This window comes from Spermophilus citellus (assembly GCF_964194105.1).
Source record: "Spermophilus citellus genome assembly, chromosome: 18".
NCBI lineage: Eukaryota > Metazoa > Chordata > Mammalia > Rodentia > Sciuridae > Spermophilus > Spermophilus citellus.
In genome coordinates this window covers 57,389,020-57,411,874 of record NC_138200.1, presented here as the reverse complement: position 1 = coordinate 57,411,874, position 22,855 = coordinate 57,389,020, and the positions used below count along the sequence as shown (strand labels likewise).

At 56.6% G+C, this 22,855-nt stretch overlaps 1 protein-coding gene across 3 annotated transcripts; it reads right to left on the bottom strand.

Moving 5' to 3' along the window:
• Positions 1 to 36: 36 nt before the first annotated feature.
• On the bottom strand, positions 37 to 21,527 carry MTSS2 (MTSS I-BAR domain containing 2). 3 transcript variants are annotated; one of them, XM_081274052.1, is made up of 14 exons: positions 21,287 to 21,527; positions 16,648 to 16,709; positions 16,488 to 16,561; positions 15,634 to 15,718; positions 15,455 to 15,546; positions 15,297 to 15,371; positions 13,917 to 14,074; positions 13,464 to 13,571; positions 12,512 to 12,609; positions 10,737 to 10,959; positions 4,249 to 4,323; positions 3,737 to 3,913; positions 3,393 to 3,558; positions 37 to 3,200 (listed from the first exon to the last, which is right to left on the bottom strand). In XM_081274052.1, the coding sequence occupies exons 1-14, from the start codon at positions 21,353 to 21,355 to the stop codon at positions 2,413 to 2,415; spliced, it is 2,250 nt and encodes a 749-aa protein (XP_081130178.1). In that variant the 5' UTR covers positions 21,356 to 21,527; the 3' UTR covers positions 37 to 2,412. The 3 variants fall into 3 exon arrangements, with proteins under 3 accessions (XP_081130178.1, XP_081130180.1, XP_081130179.1); XM_081274054.1 differs by having other exon boundaries at positions 10,737 to 10,863; positions 21,287 to 21,524; XM_081274053.1 differs by lacking the exon at positions 4,249 to 4,323 and having other exon boundaries at positions 21,287 to 21,526.
• Positions 21,528 to 22,855: the final 1,328 nt, after the last annotated feature.

Sequence of the window (22,855 nt, the reverse complement as noted above, 5' to 3'; positions counted from 1 at the left end):
GCAGGGGTGTTAATTACAGTACGACTTTATTAATACTGGATCCTCACAGTGCATTTGTTACTTGTAGCAGTGACTATTTAAATCAAGGGGCGGATGGAGTGGAGGGGGCAGGAGGAGAGGAGGATTTATCCAAAAGCCAACGGAAAGAAAAGGAACGAGACGGTTCAGGGGGGATGAAGGGGTGGTGAGGGGTGTGTATGGGGGGAAGGGTGAACAGGAACGGGGTGGGGGGGCCTTGGGGAGGGAAAATAAATTAAAAAAAGGAACAAGTTAACAGCACCAGAAAAGTTACTGCAGTCAAAAGACGCTTTTGAAAAGAACAGTTCTCTGTACAAAATGAAAAATAAACAAATGTAAAGAAGCCCCCCCCCAAACCAAAGTTTATGACGCGGGATTGTTGGCTCGGATCCCGGAAGGGGGGGGGCGCTATGAGGTGGTCGCTAAATGACGAGGGAAGCAGGGGGTGGTCAGGGAACAGTCGAGGGGACGGAGTATGTACAGCCCTGGGGGCTCAGGGGAGGGGAGGCAGTGCCCCCCACCTTCTCCTGGGAAGCCCCAGCCCCCACTGCCCATCAGGGCCTGTGGAGCCCCCAGGAGGCGGTGAGCTCTTCCTCCAGGGACCCCTGTGACCAGCCACACTCCTGGCGCAGAGGCCATGCCTGCCCTCCTGCTGCTCCTCACTGTCCCCTCACACATGCTGCTTCCCACCCCATCAGGTCACCTGGGCAAACCCTACGCAGCCCTGAGCGGGGAAGGTGCAGCAGAAACTCCACCCCAGGGACCCCAAACTCATCACCTGCTCTCTGGGTTCCCACGGCTGGGAGCTTGGTGGGCCATGGGCTCCGCCAGGCAGTTCTCAGATCTAGGGACCTGCAGGGACCCTTCTCCAGCAGTCCCCAGGGAGCCCAGCGGGACTCACTCACACAGGGCCAACCCTGCTGAGATCCCAGTTCACGGCCCAAGAACTCCCAGGAGCTCAAGCCTGGACCAGCCCCAACACCATTCCATCCACACCAAGGCAAAGTGCTCTCCTGACGCCCAGCGAGATGCCCCCCTTGGGGCTCCGCTGCTCTTTACCACCCACAGTCCACCCTGATTCCCTCCACTTGCCCTAGGCTCACGTGCTTTTACCCGCTCAGACTTGGCCTCACAGAGGAGGGTGCCCCACTCCTCCGCCTAGCCCTGCTGCCAGCCCAGGCCCATCCTGGGCATCTCCGCTGGCAACAGAGAGTCACAGCCCATCACCCTGCACCTGCTCCCCCACCCCAGGCCTGCAGCTCCCTCAAACCCCAGCAGACAGGCCCAGAGACACCCTGGCCCTGCCCTCTCCAGGCTCATTTTGGCTACACTGGAGGCGCTGGAGAGAACAGCTTCCCCTGGCTTCAGGGGAGTTGATTCTGCCCTTCTCCTGCCATAGGCCCATCAGTCCACCCTGTGACCTCCCCCTCTCAGGCACTCGAAGACACACACCCTGTACCACCAGCTCGCCCCCCACACAATCCTTGTCTGGGGTCAGCTCCCATTTATTATATTTATAAAATAACCCTCCATACCGTCTACTGCTCCAGTCCCCAACCCCAAAGGAGGCTGCAGCTGTGACCCCAAAGTGCCACTAGTTAAAAGTCTTGATGTGCCAGATGAGAACGGGATATCTGAGGCAGCTCCTGTGTGGCTGGCGGCAACCCCCTGGACCTCTGCCTTCCTTTTCCTGCTGCCCTAGTGGGTCCCCTTCCTGCCACCCCTCACATGGGAGAGGAGGTGGGAGGGTCCCCTGAGCCTTCCACATGCAGGCCCACTCCATGTCCTTCCTCCCTGTGACTCCACTTGGACTCCCTTCCCCATGGGTTGGCCTGGTCTCCAAACTCCAACCTGCTCCCCTAATTCTAGCCACAAATTAAGATACCCCAGCTGATTGGACACTGGCCCCTCCACAGCCACCCTGCCACCCAGGTGGAGAGGGACCTGGAAGAGGCAGAGGTAGAGGGGAGAGGTGTAGGGGGCTCATGAAGGGACAGGAAGGGCCGGCATTCCAGAGTGAGCCAGGGCACCGTGACCTGGGGAGCAGCTCTGGACCCCAGGCCAGGTGGGCCAGGGTGGCACGAGGCAGGCTGGGCTCTGAGGGTTTGGAAAAGGCAGGGCCTGAGAGGAGGGACAGAGTGGGCAAGGGAAGTAGAAAACAGGCTCCAAAACCAGTTCGAGGCCTGCAGGCTCCACCTGTCCTGCGAGGTTTGTTAAAGAAGTCACATCCCGTTAAACGCTGTGGTCCAGCCTGGGTGTCTCTTCCATAAAGTGGCTTTGCTTTGTCCCTGGCGCTGTTCTTTCTCCTGACTGTGCCTGTGCTGAGTGGCTGCTGCTCACAGACCAGGCCACCTGCTTGTGCTGGGGCCAGACAGGGTGGGGAGGGTGGCGCCATCATAAGATGCGGGGCGCAGACCTGTCATTGGTGATGGTCCTGCGGAGCCGGACCCCGCGTCGAATGGCCACCAGCATGTCTTCGGCTGGGGGGTCGCTGGTGGCAGCAGGGGGTGGGGTAGGCGTCTCCTCTGCTGGGGTGGCAGACAGGCCGGTGGGGAATGGGAACTGGCCCTCGCCCAGGGCGTGGGCACCTGCCACCAGCTCCCCAAGCTTCTCCACCAGGCTGTGCCGGTTGGCAGCCAGCTGCTGCTCCTCGTCATCCTCAGCCGCCAGCCCGGCCCCTGCTGTGGAGTAGCTGGCCACCTCTGGCGACGGGCTGCCCCAGGCTGTGTTGGGCAGGCTGAGCCTCTTGGGGGAGGCCTTGGCGAGGTCCGGTGCCAGGGGCGAGGCGGCCTCATCAGTGTAGAAGACACACTCCTCGCTGCCTGCCCGCGTGGGTCCCACGTAGCCAGGGGAGTCGGGTACCGTGGGTGTTTTCACAGGGACCATGGGTGGCCGGATGGGGATGGGGCCGGCGCTAGACAGGGCACGGCGTACAGTGGGCTTGGTGGAGGGTGTGCGGCGGATGGTGGCCACGCCGGGTGGGGCGCCGGAGGGCAGGCCCGTGGCTGTGGGCAGCCCGGCGGTGGGCAGCCCCGCGGTGGAGGCTGGGCGCTTGGTCTGGATCAGGCGGCGGTAGTTCTGGGCGATGTTGCTGTTGCGTGGGATGGTGGACGACTTGTCAAACTCAGGGGGGCCCTCGCTGTCCGCGTCCCCATTCACAGAGTAGCAGTCATAGTCGGAGCCTGGGGACACAAGATGCAGTGAGCCTAGGGTCCAGGTATCCCCTGAGCCCCAGCCCACCCAGGATGGACACAGAGAGGGAAGAACGGGGCCCTCATGTGCGGCCCAGGCCCAGCTGTCCCTGTGGGGTGGGGCCACAGGCTGTGAAGGCCTCACACACACTTTTGGCCGGGGAAGGCCTCCTGCAGACCCACCTTGGGAGGGAATGGTGTCCTCGGAGCACGAGGGCGTGGTGGTCTGCGTGCTGTAGCCGCTCGAGTACTGCAGCGAATCCCTGCTGCTCTTCTGGTGCTCCAGGCTCAGGCCGCGGGTCAGCACCATGGCCAGGTCGCTGGCCGCAGGGGACACCTCCTCGCCATGCTGGGGGAGGTAAAATTGCAAACTGACGTCTCTCTTCCTTTCTACCGTCTGCCTGGACTCCAGGCAGCCCCACTGAGGCGGCTGAAGCTGGCCCTGGAGACCCCTTGCTGGGCCTCCTGGCATTGAGCTGGGAGTTCAGGGGGTCCTGGCTAGGCCGCCTGGGGAGCTGCCCGCCTACCTTGGCTGCGATGGTGGCAGGGGACATCCGAGGTCGTGGCACCTCTTCTCCACTGGGGCCCAGGGTACCTCCACTAGCGGGGCCTGGCTCATTGTCTCGGAGAAGCTCCACTCGGTCCTTCCTCCGCTGCAGCGTGGCGCCTGAGGGCTGCTCGTGGGGGCCAGCCTTGGTCCAGTCCTGCAGGGTGTGGCAGGCAGGTCAGGGGGACTCTTGGCCTTGCTGCCCACAGCCAATGGGGCCCTTCACTGGGGTTGAGGCTGGGTTGTCCAGGTCTGTGAGGGGCCTGCAGTGCAATGGCCCAAGCCAGAGCCTGGAGGGTGGGTATGGCTGCTGTCCCACCAGCCCCAGGGGCAGAGCAGGGAGCCCCAGGAGGGAGAGATGTGGCTGTGTAGGGAGTGGCTGGGGGGTGTCCTCTGGCTGAACCTGAGCCTCTTTGGGGTGCTGACCCCATATTGGGAGGGCACAGCTTGAACAGCCGGTGATTTTCCTGGGACGGGGCTGGGGGCACTGACCGAGGTGGGGGAGCTGCACTCGCTAACAGACTGGCATGTTTCCGAGGCCTCGGAGGACGCGGAGCTGGAGGACTTCTGCCATGCAGCGAGTGGGTGGTTGCAGACAGGGGCCGCAGCAGACAGGGCAGGAGGCAGAGCAAGAGGAGAGAACAGTTCTGATTACAGTGCCGCATGCAGGGGCGGTTTGATTCAGCACCTCACCCCATGTCCCTCTAGGGTCACGGCCACCAAGAGCACCTGCAGCAGAAGGTGGTGGCCCAGGCACACACCACGGGGACTGAGCCACCAAGAGCCCAGCCCAAGAACCCACTCTTGGAGATTCACCAGAGGACCTGCTGCCTTACACGGTTCTCTCAGGGGATGCCAGCGGAGCAGGGGGCATATGGAGTCCAAAGTGTCATCCTGCACATGCTAAGCCGGGTGTCCATTAGGTCTCGAAACCCAGATGCAATGTTGGCAAGTGTATGTACAAGTCTGGATTCAGAGTCAGGGCTGGAGTCAAACATCCAGCTGTCTTAGGGCAGGAGGTGGCCATCCAAGCTGGGGGGCACAGTTAGAGGCCCAGGCTGGGACCACGCCCTCAGGGGTGCAGACATTTAGTGACTGGAAAGAGGAGGACAGTCCAACAAAGGAGATTGGGCCAGGAGCTGCCAGAAGTGGGAGGAGCCTTGAAAGACAGAAGGACCTGCTTTGAAGGTGGGAGGGGGACGGCTGTGCTAGAGGGAAAGTAACTCCTGCCCTAGCAGGCGGGAGAGGACCTTGAGCATGAATGGGAAGTGCTTGCGGGCATTAGAATAGAAGAGGTACCCCTGAGGCTCTCCCTAAAGGAAAGTGAAACAAGGGGTAGAAACAGGACCCTCAGCATACGTGATGGGTTCCTGGGGCAGACGCTGACTTTGGCACTGCAGTCAAAGGTGAAGCCAAGTGAAGTGCTCGTGACAAGCAAAACTCAAGATGAGCCAACCAAGCCAGGGCAGCTGGGAGGGACCCCCGTTCCTGCCACAATCCCCACATCAACCTCAGTTTAGAGCCCCAGGTTTCCTAAAGACTCTGATGAGCCAAGATCACTAAAACAAAGGAGAACAAAGGGAGGACTCAGAGGAAGTAACACACTCAGACTTCCAGCAATGACTATTAAATATATTAAATAAAAGACTCAATGCAGAAGTATTTGGCAGAGTCACTGAAAAAATTCAACACTCATTGGTGAAAAAAATGACAACAAAGAATAGAAAGAAACCTAATCTGATAGAGAATATCCACAAAAATATTGATATTTTTCCCTCTAAGGTTGGGAAAAAGACAAGGATACCCACTATCAGCACTGGAAGTCTTAGCCAGTGCAATAAAACAAGAAAAGGAAAATAAGGAAGAAATAAGATGATCATGGTTTGCAATGACATGATAACAAAGAATCTATATCAGAATCTATAAATTGTTGGAATCAATAAGCAATTTACACAAGTTTACTGGCCAGCCGCAGTGGCACATGCCTGTAATCCCAGTGGCTTAGGAGGCTGAGGCAGGAGGATGGCAAGTTCAAAGCCAGCCTCAGCAACTTTGTGAGGTCCTGTCTCAAATAAAATATTAAGAGGGCTAGGAGTGTGGCTTAGTGGTTAAGTGCCCTGGGTTCAATCTCTACTGCCAAAATAAATAAATAAAGAAAGAAAGAAAGAAAGAAATAAATAAAGAGAGAGAGAGGTTTCTTCTTAGCAAAAGAAATATAGCACTAATCTCTAGGGTATATAAAGAACTCAAAAAGCTAAACACCAAAAACCCAAATAACATAATCAATAAAGGGCCAGGGACCTGAACAGACACTTCTCAGAAGAGGATATACAATCAATCAACAGATATATGAAAAAATGTTTATCATCTCTAGCAGTTAGAGAAATGCAAATCAAAACTACTCTAAGATACCATCTCACTCCAGTCAGAATGGCAGCTATTATGAAGACAAACAACAATAAATGTTGGCGAGGATGTGGGGAAAAGTACACTCATACATTGCTGGTGGGTCTGAAAATTGGTGCAGCCAACATGGAAAGCAGTATGGAGATTCCTTGGAATCTGGGAATGGAACCACCATTTGACCCAGATATCCCTCTCCTTGGACTATACCCAAAGGACTTAAAAACAGCATTCTACAGGGACACAGCCACATCAATGTTTATAGCAGCACAATTCACAATAACTAAACTGTGGAACCAACCTAGATGCCCTTCAGTGGATGAATGGATTAAAAAATGTGGCATATATACACAATGGAATGTTACTCAGCAATAAAAGAGAATAAAATCATGACATTGGCAGGTAAATGGATGAATGGAGTTGGAGAAGATAATGCTAAGTGAAGTTAGCCAATCCCAAAAAACAAATGGTGAACGTTTTCTCTGATATAAGGTGACTGACTCATAGTCGGGAAGGGAGCATAGGAGAAATAGACAAACTCTAGATAGGGCCCAAGGAACAGACAAATCACCAGTTGCACGGAACACAAGGTGGGAGGGGAAGGGAGGGGGCAGGGGGTTGGCAATGATGGTGTTATGTGATGGACATCATTATCCAAAATACATGTATGAAGACATGAATTGGTGTGAACATACTTTATCTACCGAGATATGAAAAATTACAATAAGAATTGTAATGCATTCCACTGTCATGTATTTAAAAATAAAATCAATAAAAAATATAAAAAAATAAATAAATGGACAAGTTTATTAGATACAAGGTTAGGAAAAAAACCTATTATATTTCTAAATACCAACAGCTAACAAACAAAAATGTAATATATAATAATACTAACAGAAATCAAATACCTAGAAAAAATATCCAATGATATTGAGAAAACTTAAATCCCAAATACAAGGAAAGACACAACCCCAGTCAAAATCCCAGGAATGTTGTTGTTTGGTTTTGGTTTTGTTTTTTTGGTAGAAGCTGACAAGCTGATCTTGAAATTTATAAGGAATGTGAGGGAAGGGGAGGGGGGATAGTAGAGGATAGGAAAGGTAGCAGAATACAACAATTACTAATAGGGCATTATGTAAAATTGTGGATGTGTAACCGACGTGATTCTGCAATCTGCATTTGGGGTAAAATTGGGAGTTCATAACCCACTTGAATCTAATGTATGAAATATGATATGTCAAGAGCTTTGTAATGTTGTGAACAACCAATAAAAAAAATTAAAAAAAAAGAAATTTATAAGGAAATGTGAAGGGTCAAAAATAGATGAGGAGACTGTGAAGAGAAATGAAGACAGAGGACTTTCATTATCAGATATCAAGATCTTCCACAAAGTTATGATAATTAAGATGGGGTGGTACTGGCCCAAGGAACAGACAAGTCACCCGTTGCACAGAACACAAGGTCAAGAAAGAGCCCCACACAGACACCTGATTCACGACATGAAGCACAGGAGGGAAATGAGGCTGATGTGGTCTGGAGGTTTGTGTTCCCTCAAAATTCATGTGTTGAGATCCTGACCCCTAGGAAGATGGCATCAAGGGGTGAGGTCTTTGAGGTAGGCACGGTGGCGCAGGCCTGCAATCCCAGAGACCTGGGAGAATGAGGCAGGAGGATCACATGTTCAAGGCCAGCCTCAGCAACTCTGTGAGGCCCTTAACAACTCAGGGAGGCCCTTAGCAACTCAGTGAGACCCTCAGCAACTCAGTGAGACCCTGTCTCAAAATGAAGTAAAAATGGCTGGGGATGTGGCTCAGTGGTAAAGCACCCCTGGGTTCAATCCCTGGTAGTTAAAAAAAAAAAGAATGAAGAAAAGGTGAGGTTTTGGGAAGGTGATCAGACCATGAGGGTAGAGTCTGAGCAAATGGGACTAGTGTCATCATAAATGAAGCCTGGTGGAGCCAGCTGGGCCCTTCCACCACGTAAAGAGACAGCCAGAAGGGCCTTCTGTGAGCCAGGAAGTGGGCCCTCACCAGACACCGGGTCTGCTGTTACCTCGATCCTGGATTTCACAGCCTCTGGAACTCTGAAAAATAAATTTCTGTTGTCTATGGTATTATGTCAACTTATGGTTATTTTGTTACAGAACCTCAAATGGGCTTAGACAGATGGTCTTTTCAATAGATTATCCTAGGTCAATTAGATGCCCACATGGAAAAAAGGATCTCCGCTTCATAAAACACATGCACAAACACACACACACACACACACACACACACACACACACACGCATGCATACAAACGAAAAATTCCAGGTAAGTTGTGCATCTAAATGAAAAAGGTGAAAACAAAAAAAACCTTTAGAGGAAAACATCTTTGTGAGTGGGAGTGTAAGAAAATATCTCAAGCGGGACATGAAAGGCACTAACAAGTTTTTAAAATGGAAAAATTGGACTACATTAAACTTAAAAATTTCTGGTTATTAAAAGACCCTATTGAAAGGGTAAAAACATACCCATAAAATGAGAGAAGATAAGATATCTGGTGAAGGACTTGTATCTATAATATATAAAAAGTTCTATAAATCAAAGAGAAAAACACAAACAACCTAGGAGAAGAATGGGGAAAAGATTTGAACAAGTCCTTCCCAAAAGAAGATAATCAAATGCACTTTGAAAAAAGGAAGAAGGTGTCCTACCTCATTATCATTAGGGCCATGCAAATGACAAACACCAGGTACGAACTATTATTGTACACCTGACAGAATGGTTAAAATAAACGAGATACAAAATACTCAGGGCTGCTGAGGATGTGGTGTAGCAATGAACTTCCATAATCCTGCTATCAGGGGTGTACATCTGTACAACCACTTTGGAAAACCATTCAGTAGCACCTGTCAAATTTGAACATGTGCGTACATCATGACACAGTAAGTGCACTCCTAGCTCAGCACCCCCACGGAACCGCACACCAACTAGAAGGTTCATAGCAGCACTTTTAGCTGCGCCACAGCCAAAACACTAGAAAATATCCAAAGGTCCTTCAAATATAGAATGGCTAATTACATATTCATGTGATGAAATGTTCTACAGAGATGGGAATGATACAGGTCTCATATAAGACAGATGAATCTGGTGAACATAAGCACTGAGCAAAAGGACCTTTTGTCCTCTAATGGATACAAAATGTATGATTCTCTGTCCATCTATCAATCATCCATCTATGTATCCATCCATCCATCCATCCACCCATCCGTGGTGCTGGGGATCAAATCCAGGGCCTCACCCACGCTAGTCAAGTGCTCTACCACTGGGCTACATCCCCAGACCAATGACTTATGTATATTATAAAAAAGGCAAAAGCTAGTGAGGACAGTGGCTGTCCTTGGGTGAGAGTGGCAACCTTTGGCTGATGGTCACGCTGTCTTGCTCTTGATGCTGGTCATATGGGTGTGTTCTGTTTGTACAGATTTATTGAACTGTACCTTTAGGATATATTTGATTCTTTGCATGTATGGAATACATCAGTAAAAATGTTCCTAAAAGACTCAGTGGTAATGGCTTATTATTATTTTTTGGTACCAGGGATTGAACCCAGGGGCACTTCACCACTGAGCCACATCCCCAGTCCTTTTTATTTTTGAGACAGGGCTTGCTAAATTGCTGAGGCTGGCCTTGAGATTATAATCCTCCAGCCTCAGCCTCCAGAGTTGCTGGCATTAAAGGGCATGGGCCACCATATCTGGCCCCAGTAGTAATGAATTATAACCCAGAGAATATTCATGAGTCCATGCTGGTATAAATAAGCTAAGTTGCTGAGGCTGGCCTTGACAGTACATTAGAGGAAAAACAGATTGGAAAACGGACCTGAAGAAATTATCCAGATTGTAGTATAAACAACAAAGAAATGAAATATGGGAATTTTTTTTGGTACTGGAGATTGAGCCCAGGGGCACCTTAACACTGAGCTACAGCCCTAGTCCTCTTTATGCTTTATTTTGAGATAGGGTCTCCCTAAGTTGCTGAGGCTAGCCTTGAACTTGTGATCCTCCTGCCTCGGCCTCCTGAGTTGCTGGGATCACAGGGTGTGCACCACCACACCAGGTGAAATACATGAATTAAGAGACACAGAAAGAATGACAAGGTGTGACATACATTTAACTGGAGTCCCAGCAGGAGAGAATGAAAGTGGGGATAAAAAGGATGATGGCTGAGGCTGGGGGTGCAGCTCAGTGGTAGAGTGCTTGCCTGGCATGTGCGAGGCCCTGGGTTCGATCCCCAGCAGCACAGGAAAAAAAAAAAAAAAAGAGAAAAAGAAAAGAAAAAAGAAAAAAAAGAGAGATGTTGTCAGACTGGATAAAACAAGAAAATCTAGGCATATGCTGTTTACAAGAGACTTATCTAAAACACATTGATATAGTGAGTTTTAAAGCCAAGAGATGGAAATTGATAATATAAATATGGAACAGAATGAAGGCCCTGGGATCACTCCCAATGGCTACAGTGGCCCCACGTGTAGTCAGGCCTGAGCCTACCCGAGGTGGCCGCGCCCCACCCGGGGGGTCCTCTGGTGCCCCTCACCTGGCTGGTGATGTCTGAAGGCATGGGCGAGGGGGGCTTGGAGTAGGTGGCGTCCTGGGAGATGAAGCCAGAGTCGTGGGAGGAGACGCTGGAGAGGCGGGTGGTGGCGGTGGCTGGCTGCGCCAGGCTGCGGTAGCGACAGGTGGAACTGGGTGAGTATGTTTGGGCACCCCCAGGCCATGGGGCTCCGCCACCCTTGGCACCGCTACTGCTGCTGGGGGCACTGAGGGAGTGAAGGAGGACGGCACAGCAGCCAGACAGGGAGGAGGGGGAGTGTGAGGGAGTGACAGATGAGGGGGAGAGAGATGAAGGCAAAGGAAGGAAAAGATAATGTCAGACTCTGAGGTCCTGAGACCCGGGTACTACGGAGGAGCTGGGTCCTGGGGTGAGGTGGCAGGCAGGGCAGGGCTGGAGCAGGGGGGACAGGGCCCTTGCCCCTGGAGCTCCTCAGTGTTGGGAGCCACCGTCAGGGCATGCCAAGGGCGAGGTGAGCAATATGCCTCCCCCTCTGCCATTAGAACAGTTGTCCTCAGGTTAATGATGGGGACACTGAGTCACAAAGCATCGAACAATCAGAGACAGACCAGGCTGCCTGTTGCTAAACTGCCTTCTCAAGGCCTGATGTTGCCGTCCAGTCACACAGGGCCATCTTGCACGAGGTGGCGTGTCTGGACAGCACATGAGGCTGCCCTCCAGGGAGGGTCTTAAGCCTCCCATCATCTCATCACCTCTCTGCCAGAGGGTGTCCAGCCGGCCATGGCTCATGCCCTCTGCACAGCCACTGAACCCCCAGCAGTGCTCCTGGCAAGGAAGGCTGCCCTGCTCCTGAGCATGACCTTGAAGCACCCTCACCTGGCTCCTGGTCTCCCCTGCTGTCTGTACCCCTTTTTGGACAGGTGCCCACCCAGAGTCTAAAGAGGCTCCAGCAGCCGGAAGGAGCAGCTGATCACTGGGCCTGGCTTCTCTCAAGCCCCGGGTGCCCGGACAGAGGGGTCTCCCCCAATAATCATCTCCTTGCTCAGTGCCCTCCCCACCCCACTTCAATCATAAATGTCTCCTCTAGATCTGGCCCCAGTGCCAGCCCAGGGAAGGGCCCCTGATGCTGAGCCAACCTGGTGTTGAGTGAGATTCTTGGCCCCTCCCTGGCTCTGAGACCCCAGGGCCCAACCTGGGTCAGAGCTTGATCCATTGGCAGCTGCCTGGGCACCAGCTTTAGGAACCAGCCAGGCTGGACCATTCAGCATATGTCCTCGAAAAGCCCTGCCCCCTTCCCTGATCACAGATTCTTACTTCCACCCTACACTGTCCTAGGCCTGGCAGAGTCCCGTGAGTGGTTAAATGCTAAGACCCTGTGCCTCAGTTTCCCCTTCTATGAAATGGCGACAAGACCAGGCCTGACACAGTGGTGTTAGGATTCAATGAAGAAAATGCTTGGCACCTGGCACAGTCAACGCCCTGTAAAGGAAGCTACTGCCCCTCCCTGCCAACAAACGCCTGGGGCAGCAGCCCTGGGACAACTGGGCATGTTTTTCCTCTACACCTGAAAATCCCTTGGATGACGCAGAGGTCATATGAATTCTGAGGCTCTGAAGCGTCTCCCTGGCCACCCCACCACCCCACAATTCTGGGGACTGAACCCAGGGCCTCACACCTGCCAGGGACATGCTCTATCACCAAGCCACCTCTCCAGCCTCTGAAGCAGTTCTTGATGGAGCTTAGGGGGGGGGTTTCCACATTCCTTCCTGGGGTACATCCATGAGTCCCACCCCACCAACCTGCACATGCTGGATTTCCGGGAGCTGGAGCTGCTGGGTGACGATGGCGGGGTCTGGTAAGACCAGCTGTAGTCTGAGCCCTTCAGGTCCTTGATCACCTGGGCAGGGACATACATGGGGGTCACTGGAGGCAGACCCTAACCTACAGAGAGACTGGTCATGCTCCTCAAAGAACTGGCGGGGCCAGAAGCCTTCTACTCTCTTCCCAGCTGTGGACCATGCTTCAGGAGAAGACCCCAGGAAGCTAACCCTCCCATCCCCCAGCCTTCTCCCAATGCACGATTCTTACTGGGGTGAGATATGGGAACATTCAGCTCTCTCTGCACCCCTTCAGCTTACACAGCACAGATTTGGGACTCTGAGCCCAGCCAGGCCTGGGTGGGGACATGGGAGAAGCAGGTGCTCCCAAGAACTGGCAGAGGAACCGGGCTAGATTGCCCAGGATAACAGGGGTGCAAATCATGGTTGGACCCGAGTCTCAGCTTTCTCCATGAATTGGGGCCACTGTTCCTGTCTTAGAGCACCATCAAGAGCACTAAGGAAACAACCTGTAGAGGGTGTTTAGCAGAGTGTTGGGCACACAGGATGTGCCTGGGGAGGGCAGTGGGAGCAGGGGGAGACAGGGTGGACACATATGCCTGGGTCTAGGGGAGGTGACTGGCGTTCTCTGTGTGGATGGCAGCCAAGCATCAGCAGGTTGGAAAGGGCCAAGCTCCAGGGATCTGAGATTTTTCCCCACCTGCTCTCAGTCTGAGACCCCCCCCCCCCACTTGGGACCTAAGTATATCACCTGGGCAGGTGCTACTGGATGCCCCCTGGTGGCTGCTGGAAGTTCTCTGGTCTTTTCCCAGATACCTTCCCCAAATGCTGTCTCCTTGTCTCAACTGTCTCCAAAGGAGGGCAGGGCTGTTTCCTCCCTGTCCCTGTCCCTGGGCCCCAGGGCTCACCGCACCTGCTCACTGGCGGGAGGCAGCTTGTGGGGTTCTGCAGTCAACACCACCAGGTCGTCAATGATGCCCTGCAGGTGGGTGATCTCCCCCAGCATGGTCAGCTCGCCGTTCTGAGGACGCAGTGATAAGACCTGATGGTCCCACCGCCCTCCAGCCCACCCTGGAGAAACAGGCCTTTTCGGCCTCTCCTGTCTCCTGCTAACCAGTCCGTTTGGGACTGGTGGAGGCTGGGCCAGCACAGTCTGGGTGGCTGACATGACCATCTGTCCAGACCAAATCAGGACACGAAGAGCCACGAGACCTGCTTCTGGTCCAGGAGCATGTGGCTCTAAATGCATTCTGCCAGGGATCACTTAGAAGTGATCTAGGAGGTCAACAAGTCCACCCTGGGTCCCACCCACCCACCCCACGCACCCCACGCACCCCACTGGCCTCTGAGCCACCATGAGACCCACCACCACGGGCTGCAGGAAAGTGATGAAGGTGCAGAAGCGGCCTCGCTCCTCGATCAGGGCCCGGCGCACCGCCTGCTTCTCTGTCTCCTCCAGCAGGAGGTACATGTCATTGACGTCCTGCAGGGCACTATCCAGCTGGGGCTGCAGGTCTCCTTTCCCTGGAGGGGTTGGGAGGAGAGGCCGCGCTGGGGACGCTGGCCTGGTTTGCTGCACCCATGGCTTAGGCCCCTGGGGTGGCATCCCTGGCCGTGGAGCTGGGCACTACAAGGGGAGTGGGGAGGGCAGACTGTGGGGTTTGTGGAAGGGATGGTCCCCCCAGAGCAGGCAGAGAGGACAGGCAGATACACACGCACAGGAAAGACACCAAAGCTGCAAAGCCACCCAGGACCCAGGTAGGCAGGGCTGACCATATGGAGGACAGTGGGGGGCTTCACTGCATGGGATCCCCTCACTGCCTGGGGCTGGCACCCCATCACCACACAGGATACAGGCAGGTGGTGTGGAGCAGGACAAAGTAGACCCGGGTAGGGGGCTCAGCTGTAGGCCAAGCCACCCAAGGTGCCAGGATCAGGAGACCTAGGGGCTGGGCCTGGGGAGCAGGGAGAGGGGTGTCTCAGGGTGGGCCCCCACTCAGATCAGAAAACAATAAACAAGGACAGCGACAGTGACACAAAAAGCAGCAAGAGAGACAGAGAGAGGCGAGAGGATGATATGGAGGAGACATTGAGACAGGAAGCAGGGAGGCAACAGGTAAGAACAGGACTGGCCTGGTGGGGGCGGGGCAGCCAGGGCCTATGCCCCCCACCCCGCCTCACCAGCCAACCCCTCCTGGCCTGGCAGACTGACCCAGCAGTGGCCCCGGACTCATCCCTGGCCAGGGGCCCCAGGGCCCCAGGGGGACTGTGCCCCAGGCCCTTCCCTCGGTGGACCGACCGCCTTCCTCGCTCCTCCTTGGCCTGAAGAGGTTCCTTCCAATGGCCCTGAGCTGGGGGAGACAGACAAATGCGACAAGGACGGGAGGAGCAGCTGGAGGGACCGACATTTGACTTACCAAGTAGCTCTACAGGAAGGATGTGGGAGGAGGAAGAGGAGAGACAGAGAAAGAAAGAATGTGTGAAAGACAGCCGGATGGACAGAGCCACTCCTGGGGTGGGGTGGGGGCCTGGGCCTGTGAGGCCTCTTACTGCCTCCCAAGAGGGAGGGCCTGGGCCTGTCTGGTGCACAGGGCAGCTCCCTCTGTCCCACCCGACAGGTTGGAGGGTCCTGTGTCAGGGATAGGACCCCTCTGGCCAGGATGACGCCCTGGGGTGCCCCGTAGGGCAGTGGGGCTATGGAGTGGGACCTAGGGGCTGGGCCTCGGCAGCTGACTCTAGGCCCTACCTTTTCGCGCTTTCTTCTGCAGCTTCAGCGTGTCTGATGACTTCTTCTTGATCTCATGCCGGGCTCGTTTGTACTCTGCGGAGGCAGGGTGAGACGGGAGGCTATAATAGGGATCCCTGCGGAGAGGGTGTGGGCGCCCCCACAAGGCCCCACCCCACCTTTCGCGTGGTCCTTGTCCAGTTGGTTAGCGGACTTCTTCCAGTCCTCGATGCGCTCCTGCAGCGGGTTGATCAGGCTCTCCAGCAGCGCACTGTGGGTGGGAGCTGGGGGTCAGGATCACAGGGAGCAGGGTCTCCCGCGGACCAAACGCCTTAGCCCGCCCGCCGCGCCCACTCACTTGGTGAACTGTCGCAGCTTGGTCTCTATGCTGCGGTGGCGCATGCACATGCGTGTGAGTGCCGAGCCGATGTCCCGTGTGGCCCCTGGCAAGACAAGCGCAGCGTGGGAAGGGGCCCACTTGGGTCTTTGCAATGCCGGCCTGGGGCCACAAGGGGGCGCGCCGGCCCGCGAAGGCCAGGCCCGCGGCCTGCGCCCCACCCTCGCGCTCTGATCCGTGGAGCTGGGGTAGGGAGCGGGTGCTGGGCGTTGACCCAGCTCCTCCTCAGGCCAGGACCCGGGTCCCCCCTGCCAGCCATCCTAGCCTCCGGCAGCTGCAGGTACTCTCCTGGCCAGGCCAGGGGCCTCCCCTCTCATCGAGCTGAGGGAGGCCAGTGCCAGACAGCCCAATGGGGAGTCAGTGAAATTCTCCAGCCCCCGGGGAGCCCGTCCAGGTGTGGAGTGAAGTGACAGAGGAGGGCACACGCCCGGCCTATGTTCTCAGTGCTGAAAGGAACAGGAGCCAAGGTGCTTGCTCTAGACCAGGACCCCAGGGAGTGCTCATGTGCCCGTAAACGCACCGAAGGGCGCTGGGAGTAGGCGAGAAGCCAGAGATGCTCTGTGCAGAAGGGCATATGACGGGCAGAGGGGTCAACTGAGCTGCTCACAGCAAGAAGGGATCCCCTGGAACATCCCTGCCGCCACTCACCCACTCCTGCTTGTGCCTCTTGTGGCAAGGGGCTCAGTCTCTCCACAACCAGCCCTTTCCATGAGGGAGCAAAACCTCAGCTCCGGGCCTTGTGTCATTTCCTTTGAGCTTTCCCACCCCAAGCCCACCCTGGGGCATCCCTGACCTCCAGCCATGATCCTTCCCACCTCGAGTGTTGGTGGCCATGTCGGCCACTTTCTGGAAGGCGTCCAGGAAGGCCACAGCAGCCAGCACGGTGGTCCTGGGGAGACGGACAGTGAGGTGGAAGGTGTCAGCAGGGGTCTTTTCTCCATCCCTCCCTAGCTAGAGCACCCCAGGCAGCCTCACCTCAGCTGGGAATGCAGCTTCGTGGCCTTGGAGTTGAAGTCCTCCCAGATGGGGTAGGAGCTCTGTGAGAGAGGTGGGAGAGGACTGTAGGGCTCAGCCTGGTCTGGATCCCCCATATGCTACCCAGACTTGTCACTTTCTTGAGAGGGCTTTGTCCCTGAGGAGAGCAGGCTCCTACCCTCTGGGAGGAGACAGGGCTGAGGACAGGGCAGCAGGCATGAGAAGGGCTTGCCCCTGGGAACCAGTGCCTTGGCTCTTCCTTCCCACCCTGATGGGAGTCTGTTCCTACTGTGTAGAGTTGGCAACTCCGCGGTTCCCACTCTCCTTCCAGGGAGGTGGAGGCAGTAGATGGCAGGTCCTGTCTCCTCTGGGCTCCTCAGGGGCCTGGCAGGGATCTAAGCTGAGCCCAAATAGGGACCCATGTTCCCTGGGCCTGGGATGGTGGGCCCTGACCACCTGGCTTAGGGCTGGGGCAGTGTGGGGTGGGGAGGCTGGCAGGGTCAAGGCATTCCAGGTATAGCGAGGCCCTGGGAGCTGCTGCTGGCAGGACACACTAGGCCAGCAATAGTGGCTCCTGGGCTTCTGAGGAGGCTGTGGCTGCTGCAGGGCCTGGACAGTCTGCCCGGGACAACCAGGCCCCAGGCTGAATGGGGCCTTGTGCGGCCAACAGAGCCACCTTTTTCCACCCCCCGCTCCCCTCCCCTCCAGGGGAAACAGTGTGGCCTTTATCCCTGCCTGGCCCATGGCTCCATGTTGGGAGGGGGTTTCCCAGTAGGGAGGTCGAGCTCCTGGCGACCGACTTGTCCAGTCTGATTAAGGGGCTTTTCTGGCTAATGTGCTCTCCCCATGGCTGCAGGCCTTGAGAAAGCTCAGCCTTGGCTTCAGGGCCCTGTGGAGGCCTTGCTTTTTGAAGGACAGCCCTGGGTGAGCAAAGCCCCAGCTCCAAAGGTCTTTCTCCTCCATGTATAATAAGCACTGGGGGTTCAGGCTTTGCCCTAGGAAAGGAGGGGAAACAGAGACCCCAGTTCCCCAAGGCCCTCAGAGAAGGCTCTCCTTGGCTGAAGTCCCAGGACAGGTTCTAGCTGGCCTGCCCAGGCCAGAAGTACCCACAGGGGTAGAAAGGAGCTGAGCGGCATCAGGGAACCTCAGAAACCCGCTCCTTCCTAGCCCAGCCAAACCAGTGTCCAGGGAAAGCAAATATTTACGAAGTACACTGAGGCTGGGACAAGAGATGGGGGACCTGGGTTGGCTGTCCCCATATAGCTCAGGGAAAAGGAGCCTGGGAGGTTGTCCCTAGCAGTCCCGAGGAGCTGACCCATGCCTTGGGGTCTTTTGAAAGGCATACCTTCCTACCACCTTCACCCCACCCAGCCTGGATATCCTTGAAGACCTCCCTGCTGGGGTGCAGGTAGTCCACAGCCAGCTGTTCTGCCCCCCTCCTCCCTGAACACCTTCTCAGCTCTCTCAGCAGTCCGTGGGTAGTCTCAGGGAGAGGGTTGTCCCAGGGGAGGGGGACAGGACAGGGCATGGGGGAGGCAGGCCTAGTTTCTCCTCAGCAGATGGACCCAGGTGCTTCAGTCCTCAAGGGCTTAGTCTTCTCTCCCCTCCCCCACTCATGGTTCCCGAATGAGCCCAGAGACCAGGAGGAAGGGCCGGAGTGGCCAGTGCCCCAGGCTTTACCTGGCCTAGGCCCTGCCTGTCAGGTTCTGAGACCCTGGTTTATCTTCCCTGGTCACAGCAACTGTACTGTGTTCTATGCAGGGCCTGGCTGGCACTTGCAAAGTGTGCGTCGGTCTTCACAGCAGCCCCGTGAGAAGAATCCTACTATTTCCCCTTTTAGTGATGAGGAAACAAGGTGAAGTGATTTTTCCAAAGCCACAGGGTGTGGCATCAGAGTCTGATCCCATGTCTGACAGGTGAATGACTGCATGTCAGGGTAGAGGGATCCTGCTTCAGGGGTGTAGGGACGTGAGCACCTGAGCTCCAGGGTCTGAAAGGATGGGGGAAAACCCCAGCTCTGTCCCAGTCATCTGGGCTGCTCCAGAGTGAGGAGGTGAGGTGCCCAAGGGGACAGGATGAGACTGACGAGCAGACGGCTGTGGCTGCATGAGAGGAAGCAACCTAGGCTTCAGCCCCAGAGGTTTTCCGGGTGACCTTGGGGCAATCTGAGTCTGTTTGCCCACCAGTAAAATCAGGAGAGGGACTTGCACCTCCCTGGGGTCAGTGTGTAGACTCCAGGGGGTACTCACTGAAGGGACTGCTTCAAAGGGTCTGGGCAGCTAGCAAGGGCTCATCACTGTTGGCCAGGAGCACATAAGTCATGTCTCTGCTAGGAGAGCCCTCCCACCTGCCCAGGGTCTGTGTGTCCGGATGACACTCTCCTCTGGATGGGGAGGCAATGATTATGACCCCATTATCTGAACACACCAATGTGAGGTGGTGGCCCCATTTGCTCTCTGAGGGTGCTGTGCCCGGGCCTAACACCCCAAACCAGTTCTTGCCCCTCTCTGGATTCAGTGGGCTTGTGGCCTGCGCTGTGTGAGACAGGGAAGGCAGGGCAAGCTCTTGAGGACTCTTCCCCCGCTGAGCTCAGACCTTCCTCCAGCTCTCTAGGCTCCCTGCTATTGCCTTCAGCCACGGGTCCAGCCTCCTAGTGGTTTGAGGGAGATCTGCTGTGGGCTCACTGGGGGGCAGCTCCAAGGGGCAGGTTTTCTCCCAGACCCAGCAAGTCAGTAGGCTTGGAGTCAGTCAGAAGCTGCCCCCCAAATCTAGTTATCAGCCTCCAGATGGCCCAGCCCCCTTCTCTGTCCCTGGCCAGGGTCCTTGAACACATTCATGTGTCATGGCTAGGGGCAAATCTTTTCATGGTGTCACCACAGTTGGTGAAACCTCTCCCTTTTGACTCCACATATCTGCAAATCCTGCCACCAGCCAGTTTGAACCTCTTGCTGCGATCTGGGCCCATTACCTTTGGTGTCATCTCCAACTTCCTTGCAATTGGCCAAGAGGGAGGGACACAGTCCTGCTCCTCTCCTCTGGGCTAAAGCTGCTGCTTGCTGCAGTGTTTGCTGTGTGGCTGCCAGTGGGAGGAGGTGCAGGCAGCTCCCACCCTCAACCAGCCCCAGGAGCGGCCAGGGGAAGTGGTCTAGGCTGCCCAGTCCCAGGAAAGGGCCTTCGTGCCAGGGCTCTGTTGTCTGCAGGGTGGGTGGAGGCTGCTGAGGGCCAGCAGAGGGGCCCACAGGTGGAGCTGCCAGGGATGGAGGTCCCAGGGGGAAAGCACTATGGTGGCCGGGGGGTGGGGGAGGCGGGGGGAGACATGGACATGCGCTAATTGCGCAGTCCCAGGCCAGAGTGGCTTCAGTCCCCATCCTAGGGGACAGGGATCTGGCAGCTGCCTCTGGGGCTGTTTCCCTGGCAGCACAGGAAAGGAGTCCCAACCTTTTGCCTGCCTATCACTCTCTACTTCCCAAAGCGCCTGCCTGGAACTCTTGGGTAGGTTGCATGTGGTTTGTGGTGTCCCCACCATTCCCCAGGCTGGGGCCTGGTAGGACTTTGTGTTGTGTACTAGGCCAGTGTGTGTGGGGCTGTGAAGGGGCCCTCGGGAGCGCCTGTGAGGAGCCAGGTTCTTCCTCCTGCCTGCAATCCTGCCTCTTCATCCTAGACCATGGGGACAGAGGAGAAGGGCAGGAAGGCTGTTTCTTGGCCCACCCTGTCACTGGAGCTGGGCCCTCTGCCTACTCAGTCTGGGGCAGTCCTATTATACTTTGGCCTCTTTCCGGGACAGGATCCCTCCTACCAGCTCCCAGATAAACAATGAAGGCTGAGATCAGGGGCAGGGTTAATGACCTTGAGCCATTGCCAGGCCTCAGTTTCCCCACTTGGTGGGCTGGGCAAGAATTAGTGGCCTGCTCCAGCCTGACCTTGGGTAATCATGGGGAGTGGGGGGTTGGCGCTGAGTGGTAGTGGGGTAGGAAAAGCGCTCCCTTGGGGTTGCTCCACCAACCCCAATTTTCTCCCCTCCTCCTCCCAAAGTGATGATAAAGGCCTATCCTTGGGATGCAGGGACATTCTGCTGGGAGACCTGGAGTCCTGGAGCTCGCTGGGGTTGCTGATGGGGGGCGGGGCCGGGCGGCAGTAGCAGGGTCGGGCCTCTGGCGGGGAAGGAGTTAAGGGTTCTTTGCTTTATTATTTTTCCTGCTTGGGCTGTGACAGCATTGTCTGGGCTCCGGGGCCGTCGGGATGGGGGGGGGGGCATTGTGCTGGAAGGGGGCGGAGGCCAGCAAGACCCTGGACTGGTTAAAGGGCCAAAGAGTCAGTCCTCTAGCTAAACCCCATTCATGGTTGGGGGTCTGAGGCACAGAGAGCCCGCGTGTGCGCAGGCTCGGGTCGCGACGGCGCAGGGAGACCCGGGGCGCTGCACGGATCCCCCAATACTTGAGCACCCACACTCCTGCAGACAGGCACCTGGAGACCCGGGCGCAAGGCAGATGCAGGCAGGGCACTCTCAGACAAGGACACAGACCCCATCGCGCACGGTCACAGCAGGGCACGGCTGCCCGCCGCCACGCGTCCCCAGAGGGGACACGCACCCACACCCGCGCGCCCACCCGGGTGGCCGGCCTCGCCGCGTCCCGATTACCTTCATGTCGTTGACGATGGCCTGGAAGAGCCCGCCCAGGGCGCCGCACTCCTTCTCCGCGGTCTCCATGCTCGGGCCGGGCGGGCCGCGGCGGCGGGGCGCGCAGGGGCTCGGGGAGCCGCGCAGGGGAGGGGGCCGGGCCGCGGCGGGCGCTCGCTCCGAGGCCGCGCCGGGCCTCCGCCTCCGGGCCGCGCTCAGCGGCCGGCCGCGCCGCGCTCTGGGGTCGCGGGCCGCCGGCGGGCGGCGCGGGCCATGTCGTGGCGGGGCAGGCGGGCGGCGCTGGGGGCGCGGCGCGGGCAGCTCGCGGCGCAGCCTCGGCGCGGGGACTGGAGCGGCGGCGGTAATCCGAGCCGCCGAGGCTCGGGCGTCACGTGGGCGCGGCGGAGGGGAGGACCGCGGGGAGGGCGGGCGCGCGGGAGGGGGCTGTGGGAAAGGCCGGGCGGGCGCAGGCCCATTCACGGCCAGAAACCAGGGCTTTGAAATCCGAGCCCCGGCGCTGCCAGACTGGTCGGGCGAGCGGGGCCGGCGGGCGCGGGCGCCACCGCGGGTCCGGGCGGCGCTGGGGTGGGGCCCGCCCAGCTCCCCAAGGCTGTGGATGGGCGGCTGGTTCTTGGCCCCCAGACCACACCTTTTCGCCTTTGGTCTTGGTCTTCAAAGAATACCATGGCGGGATGGAGTCCCAGGTTGCCTCCCGCCAGATGGATACTCGGCACCTCGGGCGCAGGGAGTCACGGGTGCCCCCCCCCCCGCCCCGCCTTGGGGTGGTTCACTCCTGGGACAGACCCTCCAGTTATTGGGCTTCTTTTCCAAGCGGTATTGATGCCACCCAGGTGGGGTGCCCGAGGCCAGGGCTTTGCGGGGTGGCGCTATCTCCTGGCCCTGGGACAACCTCCTTCCTCACAGGTAGGGATCCCTGATGCCTGGGTAGTGCATAGGGAGGCATATATTTGTACGTGGGCCATAAGTAGCAGCAAGTACAGTCTGTCTTCCTAGAGACTCCAGGCAAGTAAACACTCATGGGGTATCTTAGGCTGGGGGTTCTGGAAGAGCAGGCATAAGCCCCTATTCCAGGAGCCACTTGGGAGCTGGTCAAGCCAAGCCAAGGCTTCCCAAAGCCTGGGGATAGGTGAACCCTGGCCTACAGGAGTGGAGAAGTTCTTTCAGCCAAACTAAGTGTTGGGGCACCTGTCCCTCTTCCCCCGAGTGCTCTGGCCTTTCCTCCCATTCCCCAGTGATCTGCAGAGTGTTCAGCAGAGTCCCCTTCATCCAGAAAACCCTGAGGCTCAGCTCCCTTGGGCCTGATGGGGACATGTTCCATTGCCCAAGGGACTCAGAATGGAAGTCAGATCAGGATATGAAGAAAGGCAGGGTTCAGGGTTCTAGGGCAGGCCAGAAAGGTGTGGGTCCTAGAAGTGGAGAGCTGGGCCTTAAGGACATAGCTCAGGTCAGGTGAGTGTGCAGGCCCACTCTGGGGCCAGCAAGAGACCAGATCTTCTGGACAGATGAGGGCCTGGGGCAGCTGCAGTAACAGGTGGGGCACAAGTGCCAGCAGGGAAAGAGTGGACAGGT

Bases quoted from the DNA above. Each gene is read 5' to 3' on its own strand.
- MTSS2 (XM_081274052.1), bottom strand. From the start codon at position 21,355: ATGGAGACCGCGGAGAAGGAGTGCGGCGCCCTGGGCGGGCTCTTCCAG. The intron at 16,710-21,286 runs GTAATCGGGACG...CCTCTCTCACAG, and splicing joins CCATCGTCAACGACATGAAG to AGCTCCTACCCCATCTGGGA. The intron at 12,610-13,463 runs GTGCGGTGAGCC...GTCCCTGCCCAG, and splicing joins TGCCTCCCGCCAGTGAGCAG to GTGATCAAGGACCTGAAGGG.